Source organism: Acartia tonsa, chromosome 1 (genome assembly GCF_053477335.1).
Source record: "Acartia tonsa isolate MP-2025a chromosome 1, ASM5347733v1, whole genome shotgun sequence".
NCBI lineage: Eukaryota > Metazoa > Arthropoda > Copepoda > Calanoida > Acartiidae > Acartia > Acartia tonsa.
Window position 1 is genome coordinate 26,750,976 of NC_137260.1, and position 18,544 is coordinate 26,769,519.

At 32.4% G+C, this 18,544-nt stretch overlaps 1 protein-coding gene across 3 annotated transcripts in view; it reads left to right on the forward strand.

Moving 5' to 3' along the window:
- LOC145316234 (intraflagellar transport protein 74 homolog) overlaps window positions 1–16,880 on the forward strand; it is a 30,248-nt gene extending 13,368 nt beyond the window's left edge. For 2 of the 3 annotated variants that reach the window (XM_080156642.1, XM_080156623.1), the window contains 10 exons: window positions 298–446; window positions 3,066–3,185; window positions 3,766–3,846; window positions 4,721–4,791; window positions 6,072–6,220; window positions 7,504–7,609; window positions 8,575–8,698; window positions 13,188–13,247; window positions 15,649–15,732; window positions 16,589–16,880. In XM_080156642.1, coding sequence (XP_080012768.1) covers window positions 298–446; window positions 3,066–3,185; window positions 3,766–3,846; window positions 4,721–4,791; window positions 6,072–6,220; window positions 7,504–7,609; window positions 8,575–8,698; window positions 13,188–13,247; window positions 15,649–15,732; window positions 16,589–16,648 — 1,004 coding nt within the window. In that variant the 3' untranslated portion in view covers window positions 16,649–16,880. Of the gene's footprint in view, window positions 1–297; window positions 447–3,065; window positions 3,186–3,218; window positions 3,288–3,765; window positions 3,847–4,720; window positions 4,792–6,071; window positions 6,221–7,503; window positions 7,610–8,574; window positions 8,699–13,187; window positions 13,248–15,648; window positions 15,733–16,588 lie in introns of all 3 variants that reach the window. The other variant, XM_080156631.1, reaches the window with a different exon arrangement.
- Window positions 16,881–18,544: the final 1,664 nt, after the last annotated feature.

Below are 18,544 nucleotides of genomic sequence, written 5' to 3' on the forward strand. Positions count from 1 at the left end.
TTCATTGCTGCAATTTAAAATAGAACGCTGATTTGTTTGTGAACATACCCCGTTTTAAAAATCATCCAGTATACAACTTACTTTGCCTGTCATTTCTTCCTTCGGTAATGCAAGAAAAAAATATTATTATGAAGGTTCTGTGATTTTCTATCACTCTTGATATCTTTTTATGTCATTTTTGCCTCTATTTTATGACCACTGAACATTTAATTAATTATGAATTACTTTGTCTGTTTATCAACCGAAGATCTTTTGTGCATAGCTACTCATGAAAGTTCTCACCCTTGTTTTTTCTAGAGGATGAGCTGTCTGTATCTGCCATGAAGAGAGAGGCTGTCCGTATCTATGAACAGCTGGCTGAGGCAACAGCCAAGAGGGATGAATTGCAGGCTGAGGAAAGACAGCGTGGTACTCCACAACAAGAACGAGAACATTTGCTTCAGCAGGTTAGACTTACAACATCACTTTTTGTGCATATGTGCATAGTCATGAAGCAAGCAAAAAACTTAACCTTTTGCATCTAAATAGTAATATGACGATGACAAATATCCAGTAATCCGAGAATATACGAAAGTAAAAATAGTAAGAGCAAATATCCACCAAAATACTGCTTCTAGAAGTTGAATTAATTTTCGGTATAAAACCTATTTATTTTGTACACTGCACTGTAGAAAACAAAACTGATTTAAAATGATGTAAAATCGAAGAAGAAAAAAACGTATTTACAAAGTATATACTGTACAAAATCGGACATTTAATTTGATTGTCATCTGTATATTTGCTTTAGATATCTTGTTTATGCAATTTTTTTCTAACCTAGGCTTTTTACTAGGGTTGGGCCGGATATCCGGTGTGGCCGGATATCCGGCCGGATAGTTTCAATATCCGGTATCCGGATATCCGGTGTGGCCGGATATCCTGCCGGATAGTTTCAATATCCGGTATCCGTATATCCGGTGTGGCCGGATATTCGGCCGGATAGTTTCAATATCCGGTATCCGGCCGGATATCCGGCCACACCGGATATCCGGCCCAACCCTACTTTTTACCCTTTGATTTTTAATGTCCAATTAATTTTTGAAAATTTCTCCTAATCAATAACTCTGAGTTTTTTGTATGTAATTTATATTTCTTAATTAAACTCTGATTATGGAAATTTTTATATGAAATGAAAGTAATGATATTTATAGATTTAATCAATAAGAAAACTATCAAATTAATAAAAAAAAAGATTAAATTTTGACGCGGGTGATTAATTTATATAAAAATATCGGTTTACCTAGAATTTAGTTTAAACTAGAGATCACAAATTGGAATATGTAAATGGGAGAAAAAATTATATCAAGATTAACCCTTACAGATCGGGCCCCTATTCCCACCTTAATAGATAGGGGGGGGGGGTCATATTGACCCCCCCCTCTATCTCGGCTTCTGTTACAGATAAAGACGTAAATTTTTTTCTGGTGGTTCATGTGTATTTTTAGAGAAAATTACTTTTTCTAGTCATAGCGGTAAGGCCGCTCCTTAGCCGCTTTTTAGCGGCCAGCCGCTAAATTTTAAAACAGCTGTAGAGCGGCCAATTTTGCAGCTAGGATGACCAAATTTTAGGACGAACTTTTATTTTTCATAACAAAAAAATTACTTTTTCTGATCATCGCCAAAAAACGGAAAATAACGGAAACCGCCATTTTCGGCGGTTACGGCGGTAAAACGGCGGTTGGCGGCGCCAATTAATATTTTTATCTGTTTATTATTGCTCAAGGATTTACCAAAAAAATTTATAGGTCTCTAGCTGTAATAGAAGCCACGATATTCATGATATATGTCTGTAGTAAAAGCCGGACAAAAATCGGTCATAATGTCGGTCAGGGTGCGGTCAAACGGTCATAACACCACTTTTCTCATAAGGTCATTGATATTCACCAAAAAAATTTTAGTTTTCTACCGTATATACAAAGTCATAATGTAGAAATTAAGATTTATTTGGAATTTTTTTTAATTTTGGTGCTACCCAACCGACTTTGACCGGACACCACGACCGACACAGACCAGATATCCTAATAAAATCAACTCTTGCCGACGTGTAATTACTAAACTTAAAAAGTCATGAAGTCACAACTCTCTATCTTACCTACAAAAAAAATGACATTGAAAAAATAGAGGGGGGGGGTCAATATGACCCCCCCCCCCCCGATCTGTAAGGGTTAAAGGTTTAAACTTTGATATAGAACTTATTTTTTTCTGTTTTTTTCACATATAGGTCTTTTAGAGTGACAAAGCAGGGTATGTTCGTTTGTCCGTCATTCTTAGATAGATCGATATTTTTCATAGATTAGGAGAGAACCACACTTATATACATACGTCAAACAAACACTCTAGGCTCTAGGTAACATTTGCTACCACTCTCTCTTTCATTCGTTGGAATATGTTGCTTTTTTTAAGGTTACACAAATATGCTTTTCTAGATATGATCATAATCCTCCTTATCAAATTTTTGGCTACTAGATATCAATTTATATTCCATAGACCTACCCTATTAACCATGTACTCTTCAAGTAAAGTGATAAATAGATCCAAATGCTACGTGAAGAAAATTAATTAATGTTCCTTAACTAAAAAAACATCTTGTTTTCTTTGCAGTAGCGATGCTATTCCAAAATAGGTAGGTATAATAGTATGCTTCTCAGTAATTGCCTAGTCACGTCATATTGTAATGTAAAAACATTATTTCAGTACCCAAAGTTTAATTAAAGTTGTCTCATTAATAGTTTTATCAAATCTTGATGATTAAACTAATGGAGTGACAAAACTTTTAATTCAATAATTGTAGTCTATAGAATTAATATTTTTTTTATTATACTTGCGGATTTTTTGTAATTTAATTTTATTTATCCTATCCCCTGATATTCCTGACAATTGTAATTGGTCAGAGATGGGTAAAATGCTTTGCTACAATTAATATACAATTTTCAGCACTAGTAGATGAAGCATCATAAAAACTCTGTGGTTAATAATTCAAACATCTTAAATATCAAACAAAGTCGTTAATACAATTATTATTTAAGGTGAAGCATGATAATACCGAGATCAGTATGATGGAGAGACAGATAGTGGAGGTTGAAGAGCAGCTGCGCTCTCTACAGGATGAGAGAGACCAGCTAGAACAAGATATGGAGGATAATCAGGTGCATACATAGATAGATAGACAGATAGTTGAGGTTGAAGAGCAGCTACGCTCTCTACAGGATGAGAGAGACCAACTAGAACAAGATATGGAGGATAATCAGGTGCATACATAGATAGATAGACAGATAGTTGATGTTGAAGAGCAGCTGCGCTCTCTACAGGATGAGAGAGACCAACTAGAACAAGATATGGAGGATAATCAGGTGCATACATAGATAGATAGACAGATAGTTGAGGTTGAAGAGCAGCTGCACTCTCTATATCGTTTTAAAAAGTAACAGGATGTGTATCTGTCTGTGTACCGAAGGATATCGCCAATAGCTGAACCGATATGGTTCTACTTTAGAGTGAAGCTTCCCATAAATCCTGGAAAGTTTATGAAAATTTAGAGAAAGGGTAACACCACCCTCCAAAGAAAAATCATCCCAAGAAATAAAATATTCCTTATTTCTTTTTAAAATTAAAAATTCAAAGATTCATAGAGGAGTTTAGGGGCATATTCGTTAGTATTGTTTTTAAGAATGAAAACATTTCCTTCACATATATTTGTAAATTATTAATCTGTATAAATTATTTTAGTCTGAGAAGAACCAAAAGTACCGGGAGTTAAAGAAGAGAGAGGAACAGATGGACCAATTTCTAGCAGCGTTCCAAGAAACTAGGAACACATCATTATTTAAATTTAAACAAGGACGATTATATTCAAGTAATATGAATTTTTAAAAGATTTATTATAACCAAAATGAACAGAGTAATACAAATTAAATTAAAGGAGGAAAATGAATGTAAGGTAAAGTAACTCAAATGTAATTTAATTTGGAAAAAGATAGTATTTCATTCAACAACAACAAAAAGAAAAAAGAAAGAATTTAATAGAACGTAGTGTAAGACAAACTTTGTCATAATTAAAGACGTTATCAACTGTGTCATATGCGCGACATTAATAGTAAGATTGGTAATGCCTTGGGCCCAATCAGGCGTAACTCGTTACCATGCACAGTTGGTACTTCTAGTTAAAGATTGTGCAATAAAAGGGTTAAATGGCTGTAATAATTAGGTGTTTAGTACCTTGGGACCTACTAATAAAGATCTGGCCCTAAGTTGTTATCAACCGTTCTAAGAGGTATCAATTAGGTAAAAGACACACAAACTGAAACAAACAATAAAAAACAAAACGAATAAAAAGACCAAAACAACCGAGTAAAGTAAAGTAAAGTAACAAACAAATCACATTTTTCAGATCAATTTATACCGACAACCATTTTCTATTTTTGGTGTATTTTAATATAAAAATGAATTAAAAGAATTGCGTAAATTCTTGAACTCTTTGATGGAAATTTTTTTGATGAATATTGATGTTTTTTATTACATGACATTGACAAACTATCAAACACATTTTTCTTTTCCATCACAATCTTCTTTTTTCAGAAAAGCGTTAGTGAAAATATTTTTAAAATAAAATATTAATTATAAAACTGTCTAATAATTAGATGATGTTTAATTTCTAAGTTGAATTAATGTTGTGTTCAAAATCAGGGACCTTGAAATAAGCAGACTTCAAGAGCTTGAAAATAATATTGCAAACTCTTTAGAGAGTATGTCGAGGTAGGTTTTTGCAAGATTATCTATAAATACTGTGATAATAAAAGTAACAGGATAGGTGCGAATCTGTCTGTTTGTCTGTTTTGCCGAAGGTTCTTGCTAACCGCTGAACTGACATGCTAAAAGGTCCTGGAAAGGTTTATAACTATTTAGGAGGAGAGTACCACAACCAACCCAAGAAAATCCCCCCCCCCAAAAAAAATTTAATAAAAAAAATCCTTATTTAATCTATTTTGGCTATAGCTTAAGATTTCGATAACTACTGATCCGATTAAATTCTCAATTTTATGAAATCTTCAAGTAGGTCCCATGATAGTTTTAAGCTTTTTAAAAATTTAATTTCCTACCCCTTCAGAACCCCTAAATGCTAGGGCCACTAATGCTAGTTTATTACATAGAAGATACACTTTATCATATCCTCAGAAAATATAGAAAAATATTGGATCATTTATTTTCTATATTTAGAAACTTATCTTGTACTAATTTTTCATGAATCAGATCCTTGCAAAGCATAATTTATTTACTTTATATAATAGAATATTTTTGCTCGAAACTTTTTATCAAAATCTAAAAGACTGAATTATCAAAAGGAATATCAAAAGAACAGATCCTTCACAGATAATTGATAACTTTAACAGTTTTTTATCGCATCGTGTTATAGACAGCTTTCCGAAGCCAGATTGAAACCAGTTATGTCTGCCCAGAGGGTCGAAGACCCGGGCTTACAAATTAGGTAAATTGGGTAATCAAATTTAATAAACTCGATCTCCCATCGCATTTTTAGCTTTAAAAATTTGGGTAGTTTTATAAATTCTTGCTTTGTTTTACCTAATAGTGTCAAAAAATTTCAAGTAATAATTATACTGTAAGGGTATTTATTATTGGAGTTATACATCAATTAATTCTTTATATATCGTCTCATCCCTTTGAGATCCCTGCATTTAAAACATTTTGAAGCATGAAAAAATCAGGATTTGTTGTCTTGAAGGTCAATACAGACGCACAATAACTGCATAAATAGCAGTAAGGCAAACAAACCGACAAGCCATAGTAAATATAATCAAGGAAATGGTTTTGTCGTATTTTTACAGTAGCTTTTCTCCTTTCTAGCCACTGCAGAGGCTCTAACCCATCGGGTTAATCATGAAATATTTACCTAACCTAACATAAAATAATCTATAAAAAGCTACTGTGAAAATACTGTGAAACCCACTACTAATTACTACATGATCAAAATTTTTGAATCTATGAAATTAAACTAAAATTTGTTCTGCTATTTTTAGGAACCTGCAGCACTCTGGAAACCTGCCATCCACCAACGCATATGCCAGCCTCAAGGAGGACCTCGCCTTTAAAGAGGGAGAAATAGAAAAGTCTAAGAATACTCTGGAGGGTTTGCAGAGGGAGCATCAACAATTGAATCTTAATTTAGGTAAATATTACTGGTTTTGATCAGAGTGAGAGGAGACAATAGGCTGTTTATTACACAAGTCTCCAAAGTTTTGTAATAACGTTTCTCGTATTCATTTGAATCCGGTGGATAGGAACCGGTTCTCATGAATACGAAAAAACTATGTCTAGCATCGTATTATATCCAGTTTTCTACGAATATAGAAATGTACAATCATAAGATTAAAACTAGTTTTTTTAGCCGGTGCCTTCGGCACCACGAGGCTCAAAAAACTAGTTTTAATCTTATAATTGTACATTCTATATCCGCGGAAAGCCGTTTATAATACGATACGAGAAATAACTATTTCTTATTCGTTGGCTCAACAACTTTGGGGACTTTTAATTAATTTTGATTGGTTAGTTTCTTAAATTGATTGTCCATACGTTTCAACAACTAATTGTAAAGGGTTAATTTTGTGTATTAATATTGAAGATGTACATCAACGGATATTGTCTAATCCCCTTAGATCCCTGGGTTTAATATATATATTGAGCATTATAAGTTTGTTCCTATTATGAAAGTTATCATTCTTGTTTTTGTACGTCTACTTTGCTCTAATTGTTCTTTCAGCTTATTATTTGTTTTATTCAATTATAAGTTTTTCTTTTTGCTTTTATATAATTTGTACTTTACAAAAACTTCATACTTGAAAGTGTAACTTTATTTATAAAACAAGGACGATTTATTTCATAGTATAGCGACGCTATTAAAATGAGAATCTAAAGGATCTTAAGGGGGTAAACGATAAATTGATGTACATCCCAATGACTTAAAAACAAAAATACACTTTTTGTAGATTACAATATCTTTTTAAAAAGTTTGTATACAATGAAAAATACCTAAAGTCGACGAATAAGATAAAATGTTTTATTTTTGGCACCAGCGTAAATCACAGTCTAATGTCCCAGTGTTCCAGAAAGAAAGGAAAAAATGCAAACAGACAGTTTCGCTTCTTGAAATTAGAGCACTTACTCTTCTAAATAGGAGTGTTTTTAAATTTGATAATATTTAACCCATGTTTCCTTGGTATAAGTAACAGGATCTGTGTCTGTACCGAAGGTTCTCGCTAACCGCTGAACCGATTTGGTTCTCCTTTACATTTTAGCTTCTCATAGGTCCTGGGAGGGAATGTGTACAACTATTTGGGGGAAGGGTACCACCAACTTTCCAAGATAAATCGCAACTGGAAGAGAAAGACTCGCTAGGCGGCGCCACTGCACGACTTACTGGACTTCTCTTATATTTTCTCATTCTAAATTCAGAAAAGATTGAAGCTCTTGAGGAGAAGATAAAGACCGAGATGGTTACACTCAAAGAGAAGATGGGAAAGATGAATGAGGATATGAAAATATTCAGTGATATTGACAGGTTAAATCTTTTTTTCTAAAGTATCTGGATGAATGGATGTGTGCATAAGATCTCATAAAACTATACAAAGCAGTTTAAAATTTTAGAAAAAACTATAGGTCTGTGTTGGTTTTAGAAGGTAATAAGGATTTTACTAACAGGCCTCTATAGAGTAAGATTAAATTAATCCTTTTATAAAAGTAACAGGATCTGTGTGTGTCTGTACGGAAATGGTTCTTTAAAATATAGGTTATCATATGTCTTGGGAAGATTCATAACCATTTTGGGTGTAGGTACCACAACCGCCACCCAAAGAGAAATCGCCCATAGAAAAGAAAAACACAAAAAAATATAAAGTGCCACTTGAGGCCTTTACTGGCATAGAAAACATTTGCCGTCAGATGCCTCTAGGGGTGCTGCCGCTAGTATTCAATTTAAGTAAATCGTTTACAATTACTTATTAACACAAAGGGCATCGTCAGCAAAATACGATGTTATAATAGTTTACGTACTTTAAAATAGAGCAATTGACGTCAAGATAATTCGTTGAATAGATAATTTCTTTGCCTAAAAATTCAATATTACTTTTATTTATATTAGCGACATAGCCTCTCTAGAGGCCTCTTAAGGTACTTTTGGTGGTGGGGAGGGGGGATTTCTCTTGGGGGGGTAGTGGCATCTTTTCCCAAAATTGTAATAAACTATCTCATACTTTACATAAGAAGTTACATTGTAAAGGAGAACCAGAATTCACTTGAATGATATTTTTTAAGGATTATTGTGTGTTTATGAAGTCGAAATTTCTTGAGCAATGTCTTTTATGTTTATATGTTGTTTATGTAATCCATTGGTTTAATTGAATTACAACCTTTTTTCTAGCCAAATTCTAGCCTGAAAAAGTAGTTTTGCCATTAAAATCTGTTTGAATTTGATGACACGGAATAAATCTTGCATATGTGCGTAGCTATAAACACCATAAATTTTAGGCTACGAGAAGAAGCAGAGCAGAAGCGTCGTAATTTGGAGGCAGAGAGAGAAGAGCTACTCGGTAGAAAATCTGGGGTTATTGATCTTCTTCAAGATATGCAAGCTAAACACGATACTATAAAGGTTGGTTTGGCAATATTTATGATAATATTTTGAAGTTATGTTCTTTTCAAATTCAATTTTATCAAGACTGTAATTAGTTTATGTTGCACATTTGACGATTGAACCATTTTTACACGCTATATATTTTTCTATTGCTTTAAAAAAGAAACAGGATGTGCGTCTGTTTGTCTGCACTAAAAGATTTGGCTAACCGCTGAATCTATATAGCTTTTCTTTATTAGTAAAGCCTATAAGGTTAGGAAAAGTTTGTAAATATTTTGGATGAGAAAACTTCAACCGTACGTATGAATAGTAAGAATATTCATATGTTCTTATTTCATAAGATATTTAAGAATATAAAAATATTTACCTATTTCTGTATCTATGCCATGCAGTCCTATAGCTACAAAACTATAAACCATTAACATATCCCTGTCAGGGATAAGGGATGGGAAACGTAGGAAAATATTATTTCAGGCCTATTTCAAGCCTAGGCCTAAAAAACCAGTTATTGGAAGGTGCATTAGTTCGTTATTAACGCTAATGAAATAGCTGCGTGTGTGTGTGTAGATAAAGAATAGAATAAAATTCAGGTAGCTAGTCAAATGTAAAATTAGAACTTTTTATAAACCAATATATTAATGGCTTTTTTAAAAATCACGTTATGATGTTTTTTTGTCTCCCAAAATTTTTTTATCTTTTACTCTACTTTATTTTTCCAAAAGCTATCATTGGGTTCAGGGGCGTCCAAGCTTTTTTTTGGGGGGGGGGTAAAAAATTTTAGGGGGGGGGGGGTAATTCGTGTTTGGGGGGGTAAAATTGCGCGCGAAGCGCGCCGAAAATTTTTTTTACCCCCCCCCCCCCAAATTTTTATCCCGGGGGTAAAATTTGATTGGGGGGGGTAATTACCCCCCCTAAAGTCTGTTGGGGGGGGTAAATACTCCCCCCAAATCTGTTGGGGGGGGTAATTACCCCCCCCAAACTAATTTACCCCGGGGGTAAAATTTTTGGGGGGGGGTAATTTAATTATGTAAAAAAAGCACCTACCTAATCTATTAAGTTAATAAGTACTATCTTCTATAATACAAAGTAGCTTGATGTCTGTCCGTCCGTCCGTCCGTCCGTCCGTCTGTCTGTCCGTCCGTCTGAAGCTTAAGATCTCGGTAACCACTGAACCGATTGGATTCTACTCTTCAGGGTATATACCTATTGGTCCTGTGGTGGTTTTAAGCTATTTTCTTGGGGGGTGGGACACCCCCAACCCCCCCAAAAATGAAAATTTCCCCCCCTAAAAAAAATTTTCATATTTTTTTCTAATTTTAATGTTTTTTATGTTTTTATATATTTTTATATATTTTTATTAATTTTTATATTTTTTTATACTTTTTTATACTTTTTTATACTTTTTTATATTTTCTTTAAATTTTCAATTATTTTTTTTAAATTTCTTTTCTTCTTTTAAACTTTGTTTTATCAAATTCAAAAAGATTGTGAAAACTTCCTTCTCCTGTGGGGGCGAAGCCCCAAATAGACTAATGGCAAAGAAATTTTAAAAAACAATAAAAAAAGAAAAATTTCAAAGGTTTTAAATAATATAAATCAATATAAAAAGTTATAAAGAGTTATAAAATGTTATAAAGAGTTATAAAATGATATAAAGAGTAATAAAATGATATAAAGAGTAATAAAATGTTATAAAATACAAAAAATATCTAAAAATATGCAAACTAAATTTTTAAAATTCTCCCCTGAACCTTCAGAAATAAAGCCCCTAGAGGCTAGGGGCGAAGCCACTAGTATAACATAAAGTAGTAAGTAAGGTTTATTTGACTATAGCTTCAGATTTCATTACTTTTAATACTGAGTTCTCCTTTTTAGGAAAGCTTCACATAGATCACATGATGGTTCCACACTATTATAGGTCAATCCTTTGAGTGGTTTTAGGCTATTTTTCTCCTCCCTTTTTACCCTTTAGAAAACACGAGTTCTTAGATGCTAAGGGCGCCACTACTATTCAAATATATAGTAGTATCTCATTCTTTAGAACATAAAAATACAATAATTAACTCACTAACCAATGAACCAATATGATTATACTTTAAAGTGAAGCGTCTTATAGGTCCTGGTAAGTTTTATAACTAGTTTTGAGACACCCTGACATCCTCCCAAAAGAAATCGCCTATAGAAATTCTTTTTCATTATTTAATGAAATATTTAATTTAGTTAGGTATCTATTTTATGGAATCTTCAGTGCTTTACAATTACATCATAGATCCCCGGGATGGTTTTAGCCCTTATAAAGGCCCAAGCAAATAAAACATGATCAAACTATTAAATTTTTTGTTATCATGGTTAAGAACTGTTTTAACTGGTTGGACTATATTGGGGTATAGTCCCTTTTGTGGCAACGCTCTTTAAGGGGCGTTTCTTCGTTTTTTTCACACAAGCTTCTCTCCTATTTCTAGCCCCTGCGGGGGGCCAATTGCTTAACCATGTGGGGCAATCACCTAAACCAATATAACCTATCCTAAAATAAACTATCAGTAAAATTTTTTTTAAAGAACATTCAATTTAGGGGGGGTAAATACCCCCCCCAAAAAAATTTTTTTAAAGAACATTTATTTTGGGGGGGTAATTACCCCCCCCAAAATGGTTTGGGGGGGTAAATACCCCCCCCAAGGTAGGGGTAATTTTTTTTGGGGGGGGGTATTGTTCACAAAATTTTGGGGGTGCCTACGGCACCCCCAAAATCCTTTGGGGGTGCCAAATGGCCCATTACCCCCCCCCTTGGACGCCTATGATTGGGTTTGCCTTGGACAGATTTTGTTTGTATTTTTATTAAAGAGTAAAAATTTTATTTGAAAATATTATTTTATCATTGCTTATTAAAATTCTAAATAAATAAATAAATTTAGTACAAGTAAATTAGCACTTGGGTAACATTCTATCAATTTTTCTTTTCCATAATAATATTTTTGTACTTTTTAACATGTAATAGTACTGAGGTGTTTATTCCGTATAAAGTTTTAAAATTTAAAATACAACATTTCATTTATAAACTACCAAATGAATAATTCGCAGCTACCTACTTTCCAAAATATAATCACTCTATTTTTGTTTTTTTATATATGGTATTTTTTAATGTAAAACTCTGGGCAGATTTGATAATTAAGTTGATGTGATCAAACACCTTTTCTTATTAATTCTTATTTTTATTTAGAAGCAGACAAGATAATTTTTTTCATTGCCGCGTTTCATCTGCCAATTGGTTATTGGTTGATACAAAACAGGCCAATCCTTATTGGTTTAGAGCGATAGCTACTTTCGAGCGTCCGCCAGTGACAACATTTAATTAGAAATTGGTAAAGTTGCAATATCCCTTTAGAATCTAGACTGGGACCTAATTAATGGCCAGGTTTCCTATCCCTTATCCCTGATCCCTGTATCTCTGATATCCATGCAGTCCTATATCTATAAAACTATTAACCATTAACATATCCCTGTATCTCTGATATCCATGCAGTCCTATAGCTACAAAACTATTAACTATTAACATATCCCTGTATCTCTGATATCCATGCAGTCCTATAGCTACAAAACTATTAACCATTAACATATCCCTGTATCTCTGATATCCATGCAGTCCTATAGCTACAAAACTATTAACCATTAACATATCCCTGTATCTCTGATATCCATGTAGTCCTATAGCTACAAAACTATTAACCATTAACATATCCCTGTATCTCTGATATCCATGCAGTCCTATAGCTAAAAAACTATTAACCATTAACATATCCCTGTATCTCTGATATCCATGCAGTCCTAAAGCTACAAAACTATTAACTATTAACATATCCCTGTATCTCTGATATCCATGCAGCCCTATAACTACAAAACTATTAACCATTAACATATCTCTGTATCTCTGATATTCATGCAGTCCTATAGCTACAAAAAAGTTATGTACAAGTTTTTCTTCTGTCAAAAACTTTTCAATATTTCTTTCTTAACTCCAGGGACATAAGTAATAGCGTCATTTTTTACTATTTATAATTTAATTCTTTCAAGTAAATAATGTGTTATGTTTTCACTTTGGTTGGGTTATGCTGGGTTGTATTGGGTACTAGGTATTGGCGGGGGGAAAACTAACTTTATCAATCGCTATCAGTGCTCAATATTCCTCTTGTGAGATATAATTAGCTAAACATTCACAAGCTTTTTTTAAAGTGTATAACAAAATATGTTACTTGTCCCTTAGATCCTGGCTTTGTACACGTTTATACAACTTCTTGGTATTCCTACCTATTTTAGATAGTTTCTGCAAATTAATACAATTAGAATTATTGAATTCTTTAAAATCACGTCTTTAAATCTCAATTATTTTTGCTTAATACTTAACAGTTGTGACGTACAAAGAAAAGGAATTAATAGTATACAAAAATTAAAAAAAGACTTTTATTAAAAAAAAACTATGATTCCATGGACTAATGCTTTATTTTATTTATAGAAAGCTTTGAAAGACAACGAAACCTATATCCAGCTGACAAATTTGGAGAGAAAAATCCAGGTATGATCAATTTAATTTTCTTGTTGCTAATATAGACCTCAATTATTGGTAGGAGAGAAGGGGATGGGGTAAAAAAGTTGGATGATTTGAATCGTTATTTATCCAGCTGCGAGCATTACTTTATCAGAGTACATGAATATAGGGTACAACATCCAAGTTATAATATATCGATTTATACGTTTCAAATTTAAAAAATAGCAAAGGAAGTTTGTAAAAATAGAATTTCAAATATTCTCAAAAAGCATCTCAAAACCTAAACATCTAGAAAGAGAAAATTGTATAAAATAATTATGTTATTTTATGTACAAAAGTCATGTTCATAATATACAAGTCTACAACTAATTGCTGTGTGAGGATAAAAATAAATATAAATAAATACATCCTTTATATAATTTTCCTGTCTGCGTAGTTTCCATTAAATGAATGCCATGCTTACTCATTTAGGTATATTTTTATCCACCTTTATCAGAAATTAATGGACTTGTAATGGAGTGAATTTAATGAAACATGTAACATGTAGTATATAATACATATTCCTTTTTTGTTAGCCTAGGATTTTTAAAAACAGGGTTTGATATCATGAATTGTAGGCTGGTTTCAACACTCCCTTAATATTGAAATTTTGAAGGCCTGCCTTCCACCCCTTTCTAAGGATTCAAATCCCCTGGGGAATCACTGTGCATACCTAGTTTGATTTATAATTTGTATTTTCTTTTTCATAGAAAAATGTCTAAAATAGAATATGATAATTTTTTTCAGTAAAACTAATAACTGGTTTTGATACAGCAGAATAGGTATCGGATTGGAAACCTTACTGAAAATAAAATAGTATATTAATTTTTCCTTAATCTCAGATCTGTATTCATTACAACTTTTTGGACAGAATATTTACTAAGCTATATTTCTTTGGAAAGAATATGTAATAAGCCATATTAATTTGTAAAGAAAAATAAAATTAGTTTTTATAAAACTGGAAGGCTGACTTACGATATGATAAATACATAATTATATTTGAATTGAAAACTGCTATAAAACAAGGATGACAACATCCATAAAGAGAAGCTCTGAAACGGTAGGACAAACAGACATAAACACTTGTGTAATGTCAGAACTGAATAATCAGAATGCGAATGTATAAGAGTCAAAGCAAAATTGTAAGTAGATTTGTTGAAAAACTGCTTGATACAGGATAATGATTATGGACATACTTACATTTTTAGGACTTGATTATAGAGTTGCTTCGCTTATAATATTGTACTTTGTTGTCCCAGGAATCAGTATACCAAAAATCAGACCAATCAAATAATTAGGTCACATACAAATTTGTTGTTAAAAATGTAAAAAAAATCAACATGTTTAAAATGGACGTACAGACATTCTGGTAATGATTATAGAGTTGCTACGCTTTCTAACTCGTACCTAACTATTACAGGAATCACCATGCAAAATTTGAAATCGATAGGACAATTCTAACATTCCTAAATTAACGAAAAAAACTATTTAAAAAAGTAAAAAAATCAACATGTTTAAAATGGACGTACGGACATTTTGGTAATGATTATAGAGTTGCTACGCTTTGTAAATCGTACCTAACTACTAAAGGAATCACCATGCAAAATTTGAAATCGATAGGACAATTCTAACATGCCTAAATTAACGAAAAAAAACTATTTAAAAAAGTAAAAAAATCAACATGTTTAAAAGGGACGTACGGACGTTTTGGTAATGATTATAGAGTTGCTACGCTTTCTAAATCGTACCTAACTACTAAAGGAATCACCATGCAAAATTTGAAATCGATAGGACAATTCTAACATGTCTAAATTAACGAAAAAAGCTATCCGTTACGGACGGACGTACGGACGGACCGACCCTAATTATAGAAAAGCTTCGGTTTTAAAAAAATGTTGTACTATGTGGAAAAATAACTCGATATATAATTCCTACCTAACCAATTGATAAATGATTTGCTGATGAACATAGTTTTCAATAGAAATTGTTGATAATCACGATACCATATTTCCCCAATGAGAAAGACAAATAAAAATAATAAAGAATGATTTTAGTTTATATTAATGACGTAATAAATAGGATTTGTTAAGCTGCAGTATTAATAAGAAAAGGCTTTATATAAATAAAGATTCTATTACATCAGATAATAGTTATTCACACATCGTATTATAAACAGCTTTCCGCGGATATAACTGTACAATTATATGATTACAACCGGTTTTTTTAGCCCCGAGATGCCGAGGGCAGGGGCTAAAAACGTACCCATGCCAAAAACCATCGTAAACATTCTGCAGCTTCAGCCAAGCCTATATTTTCTTTGTAATTAGCTACTCTCAGTTTTGTAAAAGAAAATATATTTTATTATATATCAAATTTGAAGTTTATTTAGGTTCAAGAACAGAATAATTTTGCGGTGAACGAATTTATCCAAAACAAGAAAGCTGAATCTAACTATGAAGGAATCAAAACAAGGGTAAGCTATATTTTAGAGTGCAGATAGCCAATTAATAAAGAAATAAAGAGGTGAAGTTTGATCAAAAAAATCGTATTTAACATTAAATTTATCTAATATATAAAAGACTCAGTTTTCCCACAAAATGCCAGTCGATCACTAACACCCCCCCCCCCCTCCCTCAATTTTTAGATAAATTGAAAATAAAAAGGGTATTGTTCTTTTGCACTGCCTATGCTATGCGGGAGAAATTACCCTCCCCCCCAAAATAAATTATCCCTAACAAAAAAAATTTTGCCGCGCTTCGCGACCATTTTCACTACTAAATATTTCATAATTAGGTAGGTACCTTTTTACATTATTATATTCCCCCCCCCCCTAAAAAAAAAAACATTTCCTCGGGGGTAAATTTTGGGGGGGTAAAAAAATTACCCCTGCCAACAGATTTCAGGGGGGGTTAATTACCCCCCCCCCTCCCAAGCAAATTTTAGCCCTGGGGTAAAAATTTTTTGGGGGGGGGAAATTTGCCTCGCGCTTCGCGCGACATTTCCCCCCCCCCCTAAACCAAATTACCCCCCCATTAAAAATTTTTTCCCCCTCCAAAATAAAAGAAAAATGGACGACTTTGCCTTGTACCCACCATAACCTGATCTTGGTATTAAACCAACAAACAAATAACTAATCCCCATTATTTTCAATTTATTTCAAAAATAGGGGAGGGGATTTTTGTACTTAATAAGGCATTTTTTAGAAAATTGACAAATGTTTCTTACCTTATTACCATTTATTGTTATTATTATATTGATAATTCTGCTCTACTATGAACAAAATTAACATAAATTAACATAATTTTTTTTCCATGAAATTTCTTTTTTAGGTTATGAAGCTACAATGGGAGTACAATAAGATGCTACAAGAAAATCTTAAGAAACAATAATTATTTTTTTATTTATTTTGTGTATTATAAAATTGTGTATTAGATGTGAATCATAGATTTTTATTGATAATAAAAAAAATTACTGCTTTTAAAAGGGAATACGTGTTTAAACCTATTTTTTAAAAGGGTGTAAGTAAAGCTTTTATTTATCTTGTTCTTTGCATAATAAACAAAATTCGTCGACCTCAAACTGAAATATGATAAATAATTCTAAATAAAAATTTGCAATCTTTGCTTTGCCTTATTTTTTGTCCTTGTTCTAAGATATTAGAAATACTCAATAATTTTTACATAGCTAATCCTATGTAGTATAGCAGGTGTACCTAATTATTTATTGTAAATATTTTATTAGTATAAGTACCAAGTGTATGTTTATGTCTCTTAGCATCAGCCGTATTCAGCTACAATTTAAAACAATCAACGAATTAACGACCACATCTTTATAAAGAAAAACGAGGATTGCAACATCCATAAGCTAAAAGCGAAGAACAAATAAGCTTGGATTGATAAACAGACAAAATAAACTATCAACCAAATGTTCGATGATCAAAAAAAAGAGGAAAAAAGGGCACAGTTATAAAAAAAATAAAAATAATGAATATCACGAAACCTTAAAAAACTTACCTACTGACTAGGTAAGTTGTATACTGGATGATTTTCACAAAAATCAGCAATCTATCTTAAATAGTAGCAAAGAAAAAAAAAATATATGAAAAATAAAATATAAAGGCACTTGACTTTTAGCTATTAACACAAAAAGAACTGCGAGAAATTAATTCTAAAAGCATTCGGACAGCCATGGATGCAGTCTACTTATATTTGCTCTATAACGATGAGAATGAGTACAATGAATATCATAAATCTAGCTTTTATAGCAGCTATATAAATCTCATTTTCCTTATCTTATTACCGACTTACGGACGGTAAGACAGACAAAGTGTATATTTTAGCTTTGCTATTAAAAAAATAGATCATATTCGAATATTTTCAACCGAAAATATATATAATAAATGTATGAAGGGAAAAGTTTTTTAATAAAATGAAAAGCAATAATGTCAAGTTTTTATATTAACTTCTTTTTAACTTAAAGCTTCAATTGCTAAAAGTTTTTTTATAGATATTAATTAGGGAGGTGAAAATCAATTGTAAAAAATGATGGGTAATTGTCTAGAAGCCTGGTCTCGGTTGAATTCAAACTCTGCAACTACAGCATAGAGCGGATGAGAATGGTTTCGGTTGTGGGTGGATCTGTCATAGAAAAATACTTCTGGTGCCTGCTGCTTTGTGTGGCTCATTCTTTCTGGGCGATAAAGCTTATCTGCAGCCAGGGTTGCATAGGCTGAGGCCTAGATTTGCTTGTTTCATTAAGCCGCTTACATTGATGCTTGTGTAAATCTTGTGGTCGAGCCCGGATAAAAAGTTATTGTCATAAAATGAAAGAAAAAATTAGGTTTGAAATTTTGATAAATTTCATTTGCTTTTTTGACAACAGTCTAACAATCTAAACGCAATTATCTGTCCGACATTGCAATTAATTTGGCGTAAGTTTTACCTCAAAATTATTTTCTTTATAGCACTTAAGTGGAAGTAGCCTTAAGTAATCAATTGTTTAAGAGGATAATAAAACGGGGTTTAGATACAGGTTTAATTCGAAAAAAATTATACCGTGATTTCAGCTGCCCCCACCCTCCAAATCAGCTAAAATTTATATATATTTAATTAATTCAGATGCTGGCTAAAATATCGTTCAATAACTATCTTGACGATATATAAAATATTCAAAGAGCTCGCTTATATTGGACGCAATGATGAATGTAAGACGCATAAATAAACTAGAATTTAATAGTGGGAGCACAGCATTTAGGGACTTTGCACTTAAATGAAAAGATGGACCAA